This window comes from Oncorhynchus mykiss, chromosome 9, assembly GCF_057628025.1.
Source record: "Oncorhynchus mykiss isolate SJ-2025 chromosome 9, ASM5762802v1, whole genome shotgun sequence".
Classification (NCBI taxonomy): Eukaryota; Metazoa; Chordata; class Actinopteri; order Salmoniformes; family Salmonidae; genus Oncorhynchus; species Oncorhynchus mykiss.
In genome coordinates, this window is record NC_143030.1 from 6,161,454 (window position 1) to 6,181,824 (window position 20,371).

Genomic DNA, 20,371 nt, shown 5'->3' on the forward strand with positions numbered 1-20,371 from the left:
TTATTGACTGTGGTGGCTGGTTTATTGACTGTGGTGGCTGGTTTATTGACTGTGGTGGCTGGTTTATTGACTGTGGTGGCTGGTTTATTGACTGTGGTGGCTGGTTATTGACTGTGGTGGCTGGTTATTGACTGTGGTGGCTGGTTGTTGACTGTGTATCAGGAGACCCTCTTCCAGCTCTGTGTCAGAGGCAGCATCAGTAGCAGCAGTAGCAGCATTTGGTCTATCAGAGGCACAGCGTCAAGCCAAAGAGGAGGAGCAGAGGAACATGGCCCTGCTGGAGATGGCGCTACGGGATGAGAGAAGCTTCCCTGCACTGGGGGTGAGGAGGAGGCGTGTGTTTGGGGGGTGAGGAGGAGGCGTGTGTTTGGGGGGTGAGGAGGAGGCGTGTGTCTGGGGGGGGTGAGGAGGAGGCGTGTGTCTGGGGGGGGTGAGGAGGAGGCATGTGTCTGGGGGGGGGGGGGAGCGTGTGTCGGGGGGGGCGAGGAGGAGGCGTGTGTCTGGGGGGGGCGAGGAGGAGGCGTGTGTCTGGGGGGGCGAGGAGGAGGCGTGGGTCAACATGTTTTTTTGTTAAGACTATACTTAACCCGTGATAAACTTCTCCCGCTGTCTCTGTCCCCTCTGTCTCTGCCCCTGCTGTCTTTCTGTCTCGCTCTCAGGTGGTGTCTAATGCCAGTGAGGGGAAGAAGAGGACAGGCAGAGGCATGGTGAGTTACATTCTAAACACTTTGAATTGTCTTTATTTCAAACTGTGGGTCTGTCTGGAGGGCCGGTGGGTGGGTCTGTCTGGAGGGCCTGTGGGTGGGTCTGTCTGGAGGGCCTGTGGGTGGGTCTGTCTGGAGGGCCTGTGGGTGGGTCTGTCTGGAGGGCCTGTGGGTGGGTCTGTCTGGAGGGCCTGTGGGTGGGTCTGTCTGGAGGGCCGGTGGGTGGGTCTGTCTGGAGGGCCTGTGGGTGGGTCTGTCTGGAGGGCCTGTGGGTGGGTCTGTCTGGAGGGCCTGTGGGTGGGTCTGTCTGGAGGGCCTGTGGGTGGGTCTTTCTGGAGGGCCTGTGGGTGGGTCTGTCTGGAGGGCCTGTGGGTGGGTCTGTCTGGAGGGCCTGTGGGTGGGTCTGTCTGGAGGGCCTGTGGGTGGGTCTGTCTGGAGGGCCTGTGGGTGGGTCTGTCTGGAGGGCCTGTGGGTGGGTCTGTCTGGAGGGCCTGTGGGTGGGTCAGTCTGGAGGGCCTGTGGGTGGGTCAGTCTGGAGGGCCTGTGGGTGGGTCTGTCTGGAGGGCCTGTGGGTGGGTCTGTCTGGAGGGCCTGTGGGTGGGTCTGTCTGGAGGGCCTGTGGGTGGGTCAGTCTGGAGGGCCTGTGGGTGGGTCTGTCTGGAGGGCCTGTGGGTGGGTCTGTCTGGAGGGCCTGTGGGTGGGTCTGTCTGGAGGGCCTGTGGGTGGGTCTGTCTGGAGGGCCTGTGGGTGGGTCTGTCTGGAGGGCCTGTGGGTGGGTGGGTCTGTCTGGAGGGCCTGTGGGTGGGTGGGTCTGTCTGGAGGGCCTGTGGGTGGGTGGGTCTGTCTGGAGGGCCTGTGGGTGGGTGGGTCTGTCTGGAGGGCCTGTGGGTGGGTGGGTCTGTCTGGAGGGCCTGTGGGTGGGTGGGTCTGTCTGGAGGGCCTGTGGGTGGGTGGGTCTGTCTGGAGGGCCTGTGGGTGGGTGGGTCTGTCTGGAGGGCCTGTGGGTGGGTGGGTCTGTCTGGAGGGCCTGTGGGTGGGTGGGTCTGTCTGGAGGGCCTGTGGGTGGGTGGGTCTGTCTGGAGGGCCTGTGGGTGGGTGGGTCTGTCTGGAGGGCCTGTGGGTGGGTGGGTCTGTCTGGAGGGCCTGTGGGTGGGTGGGTCTGTCTGGAGGGCCTGTGGGTGGGTGGGTCTGTCTGGAGGGCCTGTGGGTGGGTGGGTCTGTCTGGAGGGCTTGTGGGTGGGTGGGTCTGTCTGGAGGGCCTGTGGGTGGGTGGGTCTGACTGGAGGGCCTGTGGGTGGGTGGGTCTGTCTGGAGGGCCTGTGGGTGGGTGGGTCTGTCTGGAGGGCCTGTGGGTGGGTGGGTCTGTCTGGAGGGCCTGTGGGTGGGTGGGTCTGTCTGGAGGGCCTGTGGGTGGGTGGGTCTGTCTGGAGGGCCTGTGGGTGGGTGGGTCTGTCTGGAGGGCCTGTGGGTGGGTGGGTCTGTCTGGAGGGCCTGTGGGTGGGTGGGTCTGTCTGGAGGGCCTGTGGGTGGGTGGGTCTGTCTGGAGGGCCTGTGGGTGGGTGGGTCTGTCTGGAGGGCCTGTGGGTGGGTGGGTCTGTCTGGAGGGCCTGTGGGTGGGTGGGTCTGTCTGGAGGGCCTGTGGGTGGGTGGGTCTGTCTGGAGGGCCTGTGGGTGGGTGGGTCTGTCTGGAGGGCCTGTGGGTGGGTGGGTGGGTTTCTGTCTGTCTGTGGGTTTGTCTGTCTGCCTGTGGGTGTGTCTGTGTCTGTCTGTCTGTCTGGAGGGCCTGTGGGTGCGTCTGTCTGTCTCTGTGTCTGTCTGTCTGGAGGGCCTGTGGGTGCGTCTGTCTGTCTCTGTGTCTGTCTGTCTGGAGGGCCTGTGGGTGTTTTTGATGCTAATCTTTACCTGTTGTGTTTTGTAGAGGAGATCAACACTAGAGGAGGAGAGGAAGACCCCATCACCTCCTTCTCCTAACCTTCCTCCCACTCCTAACCTTCCTCCCACTCCTAACCTTCCTGCCACTCCTAACCTTCCTGCCACTCCTAACCTTCCTGCCACTCCTAACCTTCCTGCCACTCCTAACCTTCCTGCCACTCCTAACCTTCCTGCCACTCCTAACCTTCCTGCCACTACTAACCTTCCTGCCACTCCTAACCTTCCTGCCACTCCTAACCTTCCTGCCACTCCTAACCTTCCTGCCACTCCTAACCTTCCTGCCACTCCTAACCTTCCTCCCACTCCTAACCTTCCTGCCACTCCTAACCTTCCTGCCACTCCTAACCTTCCTGCCACTCCTAACCTTCCTGCCACTCCTAACCTTCCTCCCACTCCTAACCTTCCTCCTACTCCTAACCTTCCTCCTACTCCTAACCTTCCTCCCACTCCTAACCTTCCTGCTACTCCTAACCTTCCTGCTACTCCTAACCTTCCTGCTACTCCCAGCCTTCCTCCAACCACCATTCCTTCCACCCCTATCCATGTCAAATCCTGGCCTAAAACAACTGCTGCTGTTCCTGTCGTCCCCACCCCTCACCTCGTCCCACCTGTGTCTGGGGTTTTAACTGCCCTACCTCTGGTGACCTCTGTGCCCGACACGGTGACTTCTGTGCCCGACACGGTGACTTCTGTGCCCGACACGGTGACTTCTGTGCCCGACACGGTGACTTCTGTGCCCGACACGGTGACTTCTGTGCCCAACACGGTGACTTCTGTGCCCGACACGGTGGACCAATCCCCTCAGACAATACAGACTGTCCCTCTCAACCCCCCCTCTCTCAATCTCACCCACCCCTCCTCTCTTCCACAATCTGGTCAACCCTATGTACCCCAATGTTCTCTCTCCCAGCCCCCCCTCTCCCAGCCCACCCTCTCCCAGCCCCCCCTCTCCCTGGATCCTACATCCAGTGAGGTCTCCTCAGCCTACACCCCAGGTAACATCCCCTAAAGTGTTCCACTCACCTTTTTGTGTTTGTTTTCTATGTTCCCTAATAAAGAAGTGATTTTACTTGTCTCTCCTTGTAGTTTACCTCTCAGTTCATCTCAATGCTGCCACCTTGGCAGGATTTGTTAAAGAACAAGTACAAATAAAATTGTCTCTCCTCTTCAACAGCTTTATCCCACATCGGTGTTCCCCCCACTTCCTTCCTCCCCACCAACCACCCTCCTCATCCTTCCTCCCACCCTTCCCTTCCCCCCGGGCTCTCCCCAGCCCCCCTCCAGCCCCAGACTGTCACCCAGCCCCCCCTGTCGTTCCACCAGCTGGCTCATCTCTACCAAGACCCCTTGTTCCCAGGGTTCCCTTTGTCTGACAGGGAAGAGATAGTCCAGACTCCCCCTTATTCTTATATCCACACGGGAGAGGACCTGCCACGAGGTGAGTAGTGAAATATATATTTTATTATTGTCCCCTAACCCTACCACCCGTTAACTAATGGACAACAACACTTAGGCTTCTACTTCCAGCTCATACATACCAGAGGTGTGGACTCGGGGTCACATGACACGGACTCGGGGTCACATGACACGGGTCACAAATATGATGACTTGCAACTCGACTTTGACACCAATGACTCGTGACTTAACTTGGACTTGAGCCTTTTGACTCGATCTGACTTGATACCCTCCCCAAGCCTCTCCAAGCCTCCCCAAGCCTCTCCAAGCCTCCCCAAGCCTCCCCAAGCCTCCCCAAGCCTCCCCAAGCCTCCCCAAGCCTCTCCAAGCTGAAATATATAAAACATTATGCTATTAAACAGTGTGCAGCGCATCAAACTCTTCATTTAACGGCTTGGGGAGACTTGGGGAGGCTTGGAGAGACTTGAGTGCTAAGACTTGAGACTTACTTGTGCCTTGTAAAACAATGACTTGGTCCCACCTCTGATATATACATTTTACAGACTCAATCTATTTTACAATAGTTATATTAAGTTTGTTTTAGTCCCATCCTTCAGCTCCCCTCAGCCCCTCCCATCTATCTCTGAACACCATCCAGTCCCATCCTTCAGCTCCCCTCAACCCCTCCCATCTATCTCTGAACACCATCCAGTCCCATCCTTCAGCTCCCCTCAACCCCCTCCCATCTATCTCTGAACACCATCCAGTCCCACCCTTCAGCAATCCTTAACCCTTCCCATCTATCTCTGAACACCATCCAGTTCCATCCTTCAGCTCCCCTCAACCCCTCCCATCTCCCCTCAACCCCTCCCATCTCTCTCTCTGAACACCATCCAGTTCCATCCTTCAGCTCCCCTCAACCCCTCCCAGCTCCCCTCAACCCCTCCCATCTATCTCTGAACACCATCCAGGCCCATCCTTCAGCTCCCCTCAACCCCTCCCATCTCTCTCTGAACACCATCCAGTCCCATCCTTCAGCTCCCCTCAACCCCTCCCATCTCCCCTCAACCCCTCCCATCTCCCCTCAACCCCTCCCATCTCCCCTCAACCCCTCCCATCTCCCCTTAACCCCTCCCAGCTCCCCTCAACCCCCTCCCATCTATCTCTGAACACCATCCAGTCCCATCCTTCAGCTCCCCTCAACCCCTCCCATCGCTCTCTGAACACCATCCAGTCCCATCCTTCAGCCTCCCTCAACCCCTCCCATCTATCTCTGAACACCATCCAGTCCCATCCTTCAGCTCCCCTCAACCCCTCCCATCTATCTCTGAACACCATCCAGTCCCATCCTTCAGCTCCCCTAAACCCCTCCCATCTATCTCTGAACACCATCCAGTCCCATCCTTCAGCTCCCCTCAACCCCTCCCAGCTCCCCTCAACCCCTCCCAGCTCCCCTCAACCCCTCCCATCTCCCCTCAACCCCTCCCATCTCCCCTTAACCCCTCCCAGCTCCCCTCAACCCCTCCCAGCTCCCCTCAACCCCTCCCATCTCCCCTCAACCCCTCCCATCTCCCCTCAACCCCTCCCATCTCCCCTCAACCCCTCCCAGCTCCCCTCAACCCCTCCCATCTCCCCTCAACCCCTCCCATCTCCCCTCAACCCCTCCCATCTCCCCTCAACCCCTCCCATCTCCCCTCAACCCCTCCCATCTCCCCTCAACCCCTCCCATCTCCCCTCAACCCCTCCCATCTCCCCTCAACCCCTCCCATCTCCCCTCAACCCCTCCCATCTCCCCTCAACCCCTCCCATCTATCTCTGACCACCATCCAGTTTTGATTTCTATTTGTCATATTTTGCTGTTTCACAAAAGCTCTGAACCTTTCTGTTCTCATATATTCTACAGATTGTAAATTTAAAGATACATTTATTTTTTATTTTTTTTTTACTCAGAGTATTATTGATTGATTATAACTTTTCAAATCACCCCAGTAGTGCAATTGCAGAGTTAGCTCCAGGTAAATGTTGCAATTCTTCAGTCCATTTCATGGACCAATGACCAAAAACGAGCTTCGTATGGACAGTACCAAAACAAATGATCTAATGATTCTGCCTCTTCGCAGCAAAATCTGCAGAGCTGAGATGGTTGCATCACCCATATAGAACATTCTATTGCTTGCAAGAATTTTCTATAATTTTAAATTTAAAAATTAAAGTTTTGAATCTGGTGTTGTTTTGCGTATCAGTTCATAAACCATGTGACATGGAATCGGTACGTCTACAATCTCCTCCCAACTGGCCTCCAATCTATATGGCACAGCTGTTCATTTTTTTTGTAATCCTTAAATTAAACTGGTATACTTTTTTTTATTTATCACAATTTTCTTTAGCCGATTTTGGTCTTTAATTCAGGGCCGACATACAAGCTCCTTACTTTCTCCCCCTTCCTCTTGCATTTTTGTGGTAATTCTACAATTTGTTTTTAGTCTGTTGTCTGCTCTACCCAAAATTACATTTCCATATATTTTTGTTAGCTGCATGTGTGACTCAACTCCACCAGTCCTATTTATGATATTATTTACAAATATTATCCTACACGGTAATGTAAAAGTTACTATTTTTTAGTAATCCAATAAGTAATATAGTACATAATTTGGTTTTAATCCAGAGAGGTTAGCAAAAGTATCTAGATCCTCTGAGGCTGTGGAGGGATTCAGATTCTAACAGTATCTAGATCCTCTGAGGCTGTGGAGGGATTCAGATTCTAACAGTATCTAGATCCTCTGAGGCTGTGGAGGGATTCAGATTCTAACAGTATCTAGATCCTCTGAGGCTGTGGAGGGATTCAGATTCTAAAAGTATCTAGATCCTCTGACGCTGTGGAGGGATTCAGATTGTGGTTTGAAAAGACTGGTGTGAGAGCAGGTCGCCTAGAGGTTAGAGCAGGTCGCCTAGAGGTTAGAGCAGGTCGCCTAGAGGTTAGAGCAGGTCGCCTAGAGGTTAGAGCAGGTCGCCTAGAGGTTAGAGCAGGTAGCCTAGAGGTTAGAGCAGGTAGCCTAGTGGTTAGAGCAGGTAGCCTAGTGGTTAGAGCAGGTAGCCTAGTGGTTAGAGCCTGGCGGCTAGAGGCAGGTAGGCTAGAGGCAGGTAGCCTAGCCTAGCGGCTAGAGGCAGGTAGGCTAGAGGCAGGTAGCCTAGCCTGGCGGCTAGAGGCAGGTAGCCTAGCCTGGCGGCTAGAGGCAGGTAGCCTAGCCTGGCGGCTAGAGGCAGGTAGCCTAGCCTGGCGGCTAGAGGCAGGTAGCCTAGCCTGGCGGCTAGAGGCAGGTAGCCTAGCCTGGCGGCTAGAGGCAGGTAGCCTAGCCTGGCGGCTAGAGGCAGGTAGCCTAGCCTGGCGGCTAGAGGCAGGTAGCCTAGCCTGGCGGCTAGAGGCAGGTAGCCTAGCCTGGCGGCTAGAGGCAGGTAGCCTAGCCTGGCGGCTAGAGGCAGGTACAGTGCCTTGCGAAAGTATTCGGCCCCCTTGAACTTTGCGACCTTTTGCCACATTTCAGGCTTCAAACATAAAGATATAAAACTGTATTTTTTTTGTGAAGAATCAACAACAAGTGGGACACAATCATGAAGTGGAACGACATTTATTGGATATCTCAAACTTTTTTAACAAATCAAAAACTGAAAAATTGGGCGTGCAAAATTATTCAGCCCCCTTAAGTTAATACTTTGTAGCGCCACCTTTTGCTGTGATTACAGCTGTAAGTCGCTTGGGGTATGTCTATCAGTTTTGCACATCGAGAGACTGAAATTTTTTCCCATTCCTCCTTGCAAAACAGCTCGAGCTCAGTGAGGTTGGATGGAGAGCATTTGTGAACAGCAGTTTTCAGTTCTTTCCACAGATTCTCGATTGGATTCAGGTCTGGACTTTGACTTGGCCATTCTAACACCTGGATATGTTTATTTTTGAACCATTCCATTGTAGATTTTGCTTTATGTTTTGGATCATTGTCTTGTTGGAAGACAAATCTCCGTCCCAGTCTCAGGTCTTTTGCAGACTCCATCAGGTTTTCTTCCAGAATGGTCCTGTATTTGGCTCCATCCATCTTCCCATCAATTTTAACCATCTTCCCTGTCCCTGCTGAAGAAAAGCAGGCCCAAACTATGATGCTGCCACCACCATGTTTGACAGTGGGGATGGTGTGTTCAGCTGTGTTGCTTTTACGCCAAACATAACGTTTTGCATTGTTGCCAAAAAGTTCAATTTTGGTTTCATCTGACCAGAGCACCTTCTTCCACATGTTTGGTGTGTCTCCCAGGTGGCTTGTGGCAAACTTTAAACAACACTTTTTATGGATATCTTTAAGAAATGGCTTTCTTCTTGCCACTCTTCCATGAAGGCCAGAGTTGTGCAATATACGACTGATTGTTGTCCTATGGACAGAGTCTCCCACCTCAGCTGTAGATCTCTGCAGTTCATCCAGAGTGATCATGGGCCTCTTGGCTACATCTCTGATCAGTCTTCTCCTTGTATGCGCTGAAAGTTTAGAGGGACGGCCATGTCTTGGTAGATTTGCAGTGGTCTGATACTCCTTCCATTTCAATATTATCGCTTGCACAGTGCTCCTTGGGATGTTTAAAGCTTGGGAAATCTTTTTGTATCCAAATCCGGCTTTAAACTTCTTCACAACAGTATCTCGGACCTGCCTGGTGTGTTCCTTGTTCTTCATGATGCTCTCTGCGCTTTTAACGGACCTCTGAGACTATCACAGTGCAGGTGCATTTATACGGAGACTTGATTACACACAGGTGGATTGTATTTATCATCATTAGTCATTTAGGTCAACATTGGATCATTCAGAGATCCTCACTGAACTTCTGGAGAGAGTTTGCTGCACTGAAAGTAAAGGGGCTGAATAATTTTGCACGCCCAATTTTTCAGTTTTTCATTTGTTAAAAAAGTTTGAAATATCCAATAAATGTCGTTCCACTTCATGATTGTGTCCCACTTGTTGTTGATTCTTCACAAAAAAAATACAGTTTTATATCTTTATGTTTGAAGCCTGAAATGTGGCAAAAGGTCGCAAAGTTCAAGGGGGCCGAATACTTTCGCAAGGCACTGTAGCCTGGTGGTTCGAGGCAGGTAGCCTGGTGGTTCGAGGCAGGTAGCCTGGTGGTTCGAGGCAGGTAGCCTGGTGGTTCGAGGCAGGTAGCCTGGTGGTTCGAGGCAGGTAGCCTAGTGGCTAGAGGCAGGTAGCCTGGTGGTTCGAGGCAGGTAGCCTGGTGGTTCGAGGCAGGTAGCCTGGTGGTTCGAGGCAGGTAGCCTGGTGGTTCGAGGCAGGTAGCCTAGTGGCTAGAGGCAAGTAGCCTGGTGGTTCGAGGCAGGTAGCCTGGTGGTTCGAGGCAGGTAGCCTGGTGGCTAGAGGCAGGTAGCGTAGCCTAGTGGCTAGAGGCAGGTAGCGTAGCCTAGTGGCTAGAGGCAGGTAGCGTAGCCTAGTGGCTAGAGGCAGGTAGCGTAGCCTAGTGGCTAGAGGCAGGTAGCGTAGCCTAGTGGCTAGAGGCAGGTAGCGTAGCCTAGTGGCTAGAGGCAGGTAGCGTAGCCTAGTGGCTAGAGGCAGGTAGCGTAGCCTAGTGGCTAGAGGCAGGTAGCGTAGCCTAGTGGCTAGAGGCAGGTAGCGTAGCCTAGTGGCTAGAGGCAGGTAGCCTGGTGGTTAGAGGCAGGTAGCCTGGCGTTTCAGCCCTGCATTTCTAGGCCTTTCATATTAATATTGCATCTAATTTTAACAGCTAACATTTCGATGGCCATATTAAATATATATGCTGATAGTGGACAACCTTGTTTTACTCCTCTTGACAGTTTATACTTTCTGAGAAGTAGCCATTTATTTACTATTTTACACCTGGTGGTACTATACATAACTTTAACCCGTTTATATAAGAGATTCTCCAAAAATGTAAAATATTTCAGGAATTTATATGTAAATTCTAGTCGTACTTTATCAAAAGCCTTTTCAAAGTCGGCTCTGAATACCAGGCCTGGTTTCCCAGAGTCTTCACAGTGTTCTATTGTTTCCAGTACTTATATTATCCCCAATGTATCGTCCATGTAAAACACCTGTCTGATTACGATGAATAATATCTGACAAAACCTCTTTTTTTTTTTATGTTTAAATGCTCTCTCTACAGATGTCAACATCCTGAGGTTTTTCTTCAACCTTGGTGTGAAGGTAATGACCATACTACATTGCCTAGCAGCGTATCTTGGTAGCTCTTAACAAGTGTCTGTAAATACGCTACTGACCAAAACACTTGCACTATTTTCCCCCCTCCCTCCCTTCCCCCTCCAGGCGTTCACCAACCCCATGTGGCCCCCCCACTCTTACATCCTCCCTCTTCACCAGGCCTACAGCATGCAGCCCAAACTACCCTCAGTCTCCCTCCCCTCTTCCCACTGGTACCCCTCCCACCCCTCCACCGCGCCCCAGGAGGGGTACGGACACCCCCACCCTCAGTACCCCTCCTCCTCGGGTTTGGGGGGCCTCCATCTGCATGACAACCTCCAGAGATCAACCCCCCAATTGGCTGCAGAACCTCCCCAGCATATGGAGTTCAGATACGGGCAGGATGGGCGCTCCGCCCTGGGGTACCCTTCCAACCGCCACCTTCACCCTGCCTCAACCCAGCCCGTGCCGTTCCAGCCACGTATGGCTGGCTCTCTACCCTGGTGTAGCAACGTTACCCCGCGACCGAACGCCTACGCTGGGGTATGTTCTGTACCCACACCCCTGACACAATACTCTCCACAAGCACCCCAACCTGCACCTACCAACCAGTACCCGACTGCACCTCCCAACCAGTACCCGACTGCACCCCAATCCTCTACCCACACCTCTCAAGCTCAGCCCTACACTCCAGCTCCAGCCGCCTCCCCTCCCTCCGTACCCCAGTACCAATCAGCGGCTCTGGGGTACCCTCCCCCGAGGCTGCCCAGTGGGAACCAGACCCAAGGACCGCTGGATCCTCGCCCCGCCAGCGGTGCCTCTTCCCTGGGTATGAGGTCCAGCCACAGCCCCCTGGAGATCCCTAATGCTAATACTACCTCTGTTGTCAATATTACTACTGATGCTACTACCTTGTCTAGTACTACTGCTTCCAACACAGAGAGAGGTGAGTGTGGACCTCTCTACATTTTATGTGATCGATTTTGTTTCGTTTTTTGTTTCCAACTTATCACTCTTTTTACTTGTTTACACAGATTTAGAGATGAACACATTCTCTCACTTTACTAACAGAGAGGTTTTAGAGATGAACACGTTCTCTCACTTTACTAACAGAGAGGTTTTAGAGATGAACACGTTCTCTCACTTTACTAACAGAGAGGTTTTAGAGATGAACACATTCTCTCACTTTACTAACAGAGAGGATTTAGAGATGAACACATTCTCTCACTTTACTAACAGAGGATTTAGAGATGAACACGTTCTCTCACTTTACTAACAGAGAGGATTTAGAGATGAACACATTCTCTCACTTTACTAACAGAGAGGATTTAGAGATGAACACGTTTTCTCACTTTACTAACAGAGAGGATTTAGAGATGAACACGTTCTCTCACTTTACTAACAGAGAGGATTTAGAGGATGAACACATTCTCTCACTTTACTAACAGAGAGGATTTAGAGGTTGAACACGTTCTCTCACTTTACTAACAGGATTTAGAGGTAATTTCAAGCCTCACATTTCTCTAGTAGGGACCTTTTTTTTAAAGTTATTTATGGTAATCAACGATATAAGTGGACGGTTTGGTCGGTCTCTAATGTTCGGGTTATTGTCTCAGCTTTACAGACTGTTCTTGCAGGCTTCGCAGACAGAGGACAGGGAGACATGAAGACGGCTGGCATTCTGCTAGTGAACCCTCTTCCTCCTACTGAGCAGGTAAGTCTTGATGGAGCAGCAATTGGCGTCCTGACTAAGTGGGCTACATCGTTTGCCAAAGTATTGTAAAAAAAAAATAAAAATAAAAGGTGCATGGTCGGAGAGAATGTTAGCATTTTAGCTAACCCTTTACCCTTTTCCTAACTTTAACCTAGTTCTCCTAACCTGCTGGGTTAGTTCTCCTAACCTGCTGGGTTAGTTCTCCTAACCTGCTGGGTTAGTTCTCCTAACCTGCAGAGTTAGTTCTCCTAACCTGCAGAGTTAGTTCTCCTAACCTGCTGGGTTAGTTCTCCTAACCTGCTGGGTTAGTTCTCCTAACCTGCTGGGTTAGTTCTCCTAACCTGCTGGGTTAGTTCTCCTAACCTGCTGGGTTAGTTCTCCTAACCTGCTGGGTTAGTTCTCCTAACCTGCTGGGTTAGTTCTCCTAACCTGCTGGGTTAGTTCTCCTAACCTGCTGGGTTAGTTCTCCTAACCTGCTGGGTTAGTTCTCCTAACCTGCGGGAGTTAGTTCTCCTAACCTGCGGGAGTTAGTTCTCCTAACCTGCTGGGTTAGTTCTCCTAACCTGCTGGGTTAGTTCTCCTAACCTGCTGGGTTAGTTCTCCTAACCTGCTGGGTTAGTTCTCCTAACCTGCGGGAGTTAGTTCTCCTAACCTGCTGAGTTAGTTCTCCTAACCTGCAGAGTTAGTTCTCCTAACCTGCAGAGTTAGTTCTCCTAACCTGCAGAGTTAGTTCTCCTAACCTGCAGAGTTAGTTCTCCTAACCTGCAGAGTTAGTTCTCCTAACCTGCAGAGTTAGTTCTCCTAACCTGCAGAGTTAGTTCTCCTAACCTGCAGAGTTAGTTCTCCTAACCTGCAGAGTTAGTTCTCCTAACCTGCAGAGTTAGTTCTCCTAACCTGCTGAGTTAGTTCTCCTAACCTGCTGGGTTAGTTCTCCTAACCTGCTGGGTTAGTTCTCCTAACCTGCTGGGTTAGTTCTCCTAACCTGCTGGGTTAGTTCTCCTAACCTGCTGGGTTAGTTCTCCTAACCTGCGGGAGTTAGTTCTCCTAACCTGCGGGAGTTAGTTCTCCTAACCTGCGGGAGTTAGTTCTCCTAACCTGCGGGAGTTAGTTCTCCTAACCTGCTGAGTTAGTTCTCCTAACCTGCTGGGTTAGTTCTCCTAACCTGCGGGAGTTAGTTCTCCTAACCTGCTGGGTTAGTTCTCCTAACCTGCAGGGTTAGTTCTCCTAACCTGCTGGGTTAGTTCTCCTAACCTGCAGGGTTAGTTCTCCTCACCTGCGGGAGTTAGTTCTCCTCACCTGCGGGAGTTAGTTCTCCTCACCTGCGGGAGTTAGTTCTCCTCACCTGCTGCTTAAAGTCACTTTTGACTGTATACTGTATACCATCTAGTCAACTGTATACTGTATACCATCTAGTCAACTGTATACTGTATACCATCTAGTCAACCACAGTAATGTTATTTTTCTTCCTGTGGTAAATGCAGATGGACCAACCCCAGGCTGTGTTACACTATAGATGGGCTGTATGGGCCACTATGTTACACTATAGATGGGCTGTATGGTCCACTATGTTACACTATAGGTGGGCTGTATGGTCCACTATGTTACACTATAGATGGGCTGTATGGTCCACTATGTTACACTATAGATGGGCTGTATGGTCCACTATGTTACACTATAGGTGGGCTGTATGGTCCACTATGTTACACTATAGATGGGCTGTATGGTCCACTATGTTACACTATAGATGGGCTGTATGGTCCACTATGTTACACTATAGATGGGCTGTATGGTCCACTATGTTACACTATAGATGGGCTGTATGGTCCACTATGTTACACTATAGATGGGCTGTATGGTCCACTATGTTACACTATAGATGGGCTGTATGGTCCACTGTGTTACAATAATACACTATAGATGGGCTGTATGGTCCACTATGTTACACTATAGATGGGCTGTATGGTCCACTGTGTTACAATATTACACTATAGATGGGCTGTATGGTCCACTATGTTACACTATAGATGGGCTGTATGGTCCACTATGTTACACTATAGATGGGCTGTATGGTCCACTATGTTACACTATAGATGGGCTGTATGGTCCACTATGTTACACTATAGATGGGCTGTATGGTCCACTATGTTACACTATAGATGGGCTGTATGGTCCACTGTGTTACAATAATACACTATAGATGGGCTGTATGGTCCACTATGTTACAATAATACACTATAGATGGGCTGTATGGTCCACTATGGTACACTATAGATGGGCTGTATGGTCCACTATGTTACACTATAGATGGGCTGTATGGTCCACTGTGTTACAATAATACACTATAGATGGGCTGTATGGTCCACTATGTTACACTATAGATGGGCTGTATGGTCCACTATGTTACACTATAGATGGGCTGTATGGTCCACTATGTTACACTATAGATGGGCTGTATGGTCCACTGTGTTACAATAATACACTATAGATGGGCTGTATGGTCCACTATGGTACACTATAGATGGGCTGTATGGTCCACTATGTTACAATAATACACTATAGATGGGCTGTATGGTCCACTATGGTACACTATAGATGGGCTGTATGGTCCACTATGTTACAATAATACACTATAGATGGGCTGTATGGTCCACTATGTTACACTATAGATGGGCTGTATGGTCCACTATGTTACACTATAGATGGGCTGAATGGTCCACTGTGTTACACTATAGATGGGCTGTATGGTCCACTGTGTTACACTATAGATGGGCTGTATGGTCCACTATGTTACAATAATACACTATAGATGGGCTGTATGGTCCACTATGTTACACTATAGATGGGCTGTATGGTCCACTATGTTACAATAATACACTATAGATGGGCTGTATGGTCCACTATGTTACACTATAGATGGGCTGTATGGTCCACTGTGTTAATAATTTTAACATTTTGCAAAAAAGATTATTCGGCTCATTTCTGGAATGTTACGTTCCCCAGCTAGAAAACCAAACTAAGTCACTGACAACAACCAGAATGAACCAGGTGGGGTTTTAGGAGGGGTTCTGAAAGACACTCATGGGGGGTCCACTGGAAGATGACTAGCAACAACAACTGGGCCCTAAAAGACACCCAATGTGAGTGGCCAGCCTCTAAATATCACCTGGGCCAGCCCCTAATATCACCTGGGCCATCAGCTAAATATCAACTGGGCCAGCCCCTAATATCACCTGGGCCAGCCCCTAATATCACCTGGGCCAGCCTCTAATATCACCTGGGCCATCAGCTAAATATTACCTGGGTCAGCCGCTAAATATCACCTGGGCCATCAGCTGAATATCACCTGGGCCAGCCCCTAATATCACCTGGGCCATCAGCTAAATATCAACTGGGCCAGCCCCTAATATCACCTGGGCCATCAGCTAAATATCACCTGGGCCAGCCCCTAATATCACCTGGGCCATCAGCTAAATATCACCTGGGCCAGCCCCTAATATCACCTGGGCCATCAGCTAAATATCACCCTGGCCAGCCGCTGAATATCACCCGGGCCAGCCGCTGAATATCACCCGGGCCAGCCCCTAATATCACCTGGGCCATCAGCTGAATATCACCTGGGCCAGCCCCTAATATCACCTGGGCCATCAGCTAAATATCAACTGGGCCAGCCCCTAATATCACCTGGGCCATCAGCTAAATATCACCTGGGCCAGCCTCTAATATCACCTGGGCCATCAGCTAAATATTACCTGGGTCAGCCGCTAAATATCACCTGGGCCATCAGCTGAATATCATCTGGGCCAGCCCCTAATATCACCTGGGCCAGCCCCTAATATCACCTGGGCCAGCCCCTAATATCACCTGGGCCAGCCTCTAATATCACCTGGGCCAGCCCCTAATATCACCTGGGCCAGCCCCTAATATCACCTGGGCCAGCCCCTAATATCACCTGGGCCAGCCTCTAATATCACCTGGGCCATCAGCTAAATATTACCTGGGTCAGCCGCTAAATATCACCTGGGCCATCAGCTGAATATCACCTGGGCCAGCCCCTAATATCACCTGGGCCATCAGCTGAATATCACCTGGGCCAGCCCCTAATATCACCTGGGCCATCAGCTGAATATCACCTGGGCCAGCCGCTGAATATCACCTGGGCCATCAGCTAAATATCAACTGGGCCAGCCCCTAATATCACCTGGGCCATCAGCTAAATATCACCTGGGCCAGCCCCTAATATCACCTGGGCCATCAGCTAAATATCACCTGGGCCAGCCCCTAATATCACCTGGGCCATCAGCTAAATATTACCTGGGTCAGCCGCTAAATATCACCTGGGCCATCAGCTGAATATCACCTGGGCCAGCCCCTAATATCACCTGGGCCATCAGCTGAATATCACCTGGGCTAGCCCCTAATATCACCTGGGCCATCAGCTAAATATCACCTGGGCCAGCCCCTAATATCACCCGGGCCATCAGCTAAATATCACCCGGGCCAGCCGCTGAATATCACCCGGGCCAGCCGCTGAATATCACCCGGGCCAGCCGCTGAATATAACCCGGGCCAGCCCCTAATATCACCTGGGCCATCAGCTAAATATCACCTGGGCCAGCCCCTAATATCACCTGGGCCATCAGCTGAATATCAACTGGGCCAGCCCCTAATATCACCTGGGCCATCAGCTGAATATCACCTGGGCCAGCCCCTAATATCACCTGGGCCATCAGCTAAATATCACCTGGGCCAGCCCCTAATATCACCCGGGCCATCAGCTAAATATCACCCGGGCCAGCCGCTGAATATCACCCGGGCCAGCCGCTGAATATCACCCGGGCCAGCCGCTGAATATCACCCGGGCCAGCCGCTGAATATAACCCGGGCCAGCCCCTAATATCACCTGGGCCATCAGCTAAATATCACCTGGGCCAGCCCCTAATATCACCTGGGCCATCAGCTAAATATCACCTGGGCCAGCCGCTGAATATCACCTGGGCCAGCCCCTAATATCACCTGGGCCAGCCCCTAATATCACCCGGGCCAGCCGCGGAATATCACCCGGGCCAGCCACGGAATATCACCCGGGCCAGCCGCGGAATATCACCCGGGCCAGCCGCGGAATATCACCCGGGCCAGCCGCTGAATATCACCCGGGCCAGCCGCTGAATATCACCCGGGCTAAATATCACCTGGGCCAGCCGCTGAATATCACCTGGGCCAGCCGCTGAATATCACCTGGGCTAAATATCACCTGGGCCAGCCTCTAAATAGCACCTGGGCCAGCCCCTAAATATCACCTGGGCCAGCCCCTAAATATCACCTGGGCCAGCCCCTTATATCACCTGTTACACTTCGACAAGAGACACGGAGGAAACACTGTGCACCTGGCAACCTTGGTTAGTGCGCACTGCGCCCGGCCTGCCACAGGAGTCGCTGGTGTGCGATTAACAAGGACATTCCTACCGGCCAAACCCTCCCTAACCCGGACGATTGTGCGTCGCCCCACGAACCTCCCGGTCGCGACCGGTTACGACAGAGCCTGGGCGCGAACCCAGAGTCTCTGGTGGCACAGCTGGCGCTGCAGTACAGCTCCCTTAACCACTGCGCCACCCGGGAGGCTGATAACATCTTTTATAACAGTGTCATAATCTGGACTCTGGTCGAGAGGGAAAGCGACGGTACATTTTCTGAGCGTTTCTCACCAGAACACTTTGGAAGAGCAGTGACCAAATGTCTGGCGGCCATTTTTTAGGGAATCCTGCTCAAACAGACATGAATCCACTTCCTTTCCATTGAATGGCGGTACAAGTTGGCTGTTTCCCTTACTATGTTGAGGGTGCAGGATCTTGTTCTCCATGATTTATGGTCGTCTCTCTAATCACCTATTCTGAAACTCTGCTGTGTTCAAAATACACTTTTAGGCAAACGTCCATTATTTCATTTTGTTAGTCTGTGTGTTTATGCAACTTTTGAAATGATTCCACCAATCTTATAACCCCTCAAGGTGGATGTCAGTGACACTCTACCCAAATGTGTATTTTGATCTACTTAAATTTTAGGGATTTTGTTGTTGTTGATTTCATCTGTGTATGTTCAGTGTTTCTGATTTTGTACTGTACTGTTACTAATCTCTCTTACCTCTCTCAGGTCACATGGGTCCCCGAGGGTCACCTGATAACAACAGTAAGTGCCCAGACCGTGTTCAAGGATGTATCCGTCGGCATGGCGATGCAGGGTGCGGGCGACGCCCCCATGACCCAGAGCGGGGCGGAGTTTAACATGAAAACGACCAATGAGACGACGGGGGGGAGCTGGGGCGTGACTTCATATTTAGTACCCCAGGCCCCAAGCGGCGTAACATCATTGGACCGAGACTGGGAGGGAGGGGAGTGGCTAGACCCTAATGACCACACCCTCAGAAACGGAAAGAAGTTCTACAGTCGCTCCTTCAGAGGTGGAGGAGGGAGGGGAGGACACGAGGAGGGAGGAGGAGCCAGAGGGTATAGAGAGAACCGTTGGAGGGGGGAGAGACGGGGGGTAGGAGGTTACCGAGGAGTGGGGAGGAGAGATAACAGGGAAGGTTTCCGGGAGCAAGACCGAGGGGACAGGAAGCAGGAAGGAAGAGGGGGCGACGCCACCTCTAAAGGACAAAATGTGAGGGGTCGGGGGAGGAGCTACCACTACAATCAACAGCAATCCAATGGCAGAGAGGCAGGCAACTCTAGTGGGATGAGGAACCCCCCTTATACAGATTTGTGAGATTTGATTGGCTGATATGTTTTTTTGGGGGGGGGGTTGTTTATATTTTTGTTTTTTTCTGATTTGGTATTTTAATCGTCTGGTTTGTGGGATTATATAGCTGTCGTTGGACTCCTCTTTTAAAAAAGAAAAAAAAATCTGTCAAGTGTCTCCGTGTTATTGTTGCTTTCTGGACTCAGGCTGTATCCCATATATAGTGCACTACCCCCCATAGGGCCCTGGTCAAAAGTAGTGCACTATATAGGGATTAGGGTGTCACTTGGGATACAGACTATCTCCTCTGAAAGATGTTAATCCTGCACAGGTAGTTAATGTTATTCCAGGTAGATGTTATTCCACTTAGATGTTTGAATTTTCATTTAATAAAAGTTTGCTCTATTAGACATTTCCTTTCTTTTCTGTTTCAGAAAAAATTATTTCTGACGCGTCAGTAAATATATATAAATGGGATTATATATATATATATATATATATATACTTATACTTATACTACCGTTCAAAAGTTTGGGGTCACTTAAATGTACTTTAAAAAAAACAATTTTTAAAAAAGCAATTCTTGTCCATTTAAAATAACGTCAAATTGATCAGAAATACAGTGTAGACATGGTTAATGTTGTAAATGACTATTGTAGCTGGAAACAGCTGATTTTTTTTATGGAATATCTACATAGGAGTACAGAGGGCCATTATTATCAGAAACCATCACTCCTGTGTTCCAATGGCACGTTGTGTTAGCTAATCCAAGTTTATCATTTGAAAAGGCACTGGACAGAGGAACTCTGCCTAGAAGGCCAGCATCCCAGAGTCGCCTCTTCACTGTTGACGTTGAGACTGGTGTTTTGCGGATACTATTTAATGAAGCTGCCAGTTGAGGACTTGTGAGGTGTCTGTTTCTCAAACTAGACACTCTAATGTACTTGTCCTCTTGCTCAGTTGTGCACCGGGGCCTCCCACTCTTTCTATTCTGGTTAGGGCCAGTTTGTGCTGTTCTGTGAAGGGAGTAGTACACAGCGTTGCACGAGATCGAGATTTTCAGTTTCTTGGCAATTTCTCGCATGGAATAGCCTTCATTTCTCAGAACAAGAATAGACTGACGAGTTTCAGAAGAAAGGTCTTTGATTCTGGCCATTTTGAGCCTGTAATCGAACCCACAAATGCTGATGCTCCAGATACTCAACTAGTCTAAAGAAGGCCGGTTTTTAATTGCTTCTTTAATCAGAACAACAGTTTTCAGCTGTGTAACATAATTGCAAAAGGGTTTTATAATGATTAATTAGCCTTTTAAAATGATCAACTTGGATTAGCTAACACAACGTGCCATTGGAACACAGGATTGATGGTTGCTGATAATGGGCCTCTGTACGCCTATATACAGTTGAAGTTGGAAGTTTACTTACACTTAGGTTGGTTGAAACTCGTTTTTCAACCACAGAGTCCTTTTAACTTATTTTTCAACTACTCCACAAATTTCTTGTCAACAAACTATAGTTTTGGCAAGTCGGTTAGGACATCTACTTTGTGCATGACACAAGGAATTTTTCCAACATTTGTTTAGACAGATTATTTCACTTATATTTCACTGTATCACAATTCCAGTGGGTCAGAAGTTTACATACACTAAGTTGACTATGCCTTTTAAACAGCTTGGAAAATTCCAGAAAATG

General features: G+C 50.3%; 1 protein-coding gene across 3 annotated transcripts in view; it reads left to right on the plus strand.

Moving 5' to 3' along the window:
- The window catches only part of otud4 (OTU deubiquitinase 4), a 44,940-nt gene extending 25,850 nt beyond the window's left edge, over positions 1 to 19,090 (plus strand). For 2 of the 3 annotated variants that reach the window (XR_016483033.1, XM_090183352.1), the window contains 7 exons: positions 660 to 707; positions 2,623 to 3,631; positions 3,811 to 4,074; positions 10,200 to 10,240; positions 10,361 to 11,180; positions 11,851 to 11,948; positions 18,096 to 19,090. Coding sequence is in view for 2 of the 3 variants with exons in the window: in XM_090183352.1 (XP_090039478.1) it covers positions 705 to 707; positions 2,623 to 3,631; positions 3,811 to 4,074; positions 10,200 to 10,240; positions 10,361 to 11,180; positions 11,851 to 11,948; positions 18,096 to 18,707 (2,847 nt within the window). In the remaining variant the exon portion in view is untranslated. Of the gene's footprint in view, positions 1 to 162; positions 323 to 659; positions 708 to 2,622; positions 3,632 to 3,810; positions 4,075 to 10,199; positions 10,241 to 10,360; positions 11,181 to 11,850; positions 11,949 to 18,095 lie in introns of all 3 variants that reach the window. The other variant, XM_036987082.2, reaches the window with a different exon arrangement.
- Positions 19,091 to 20,371: the final 1,281 nt, after the last annotated feature.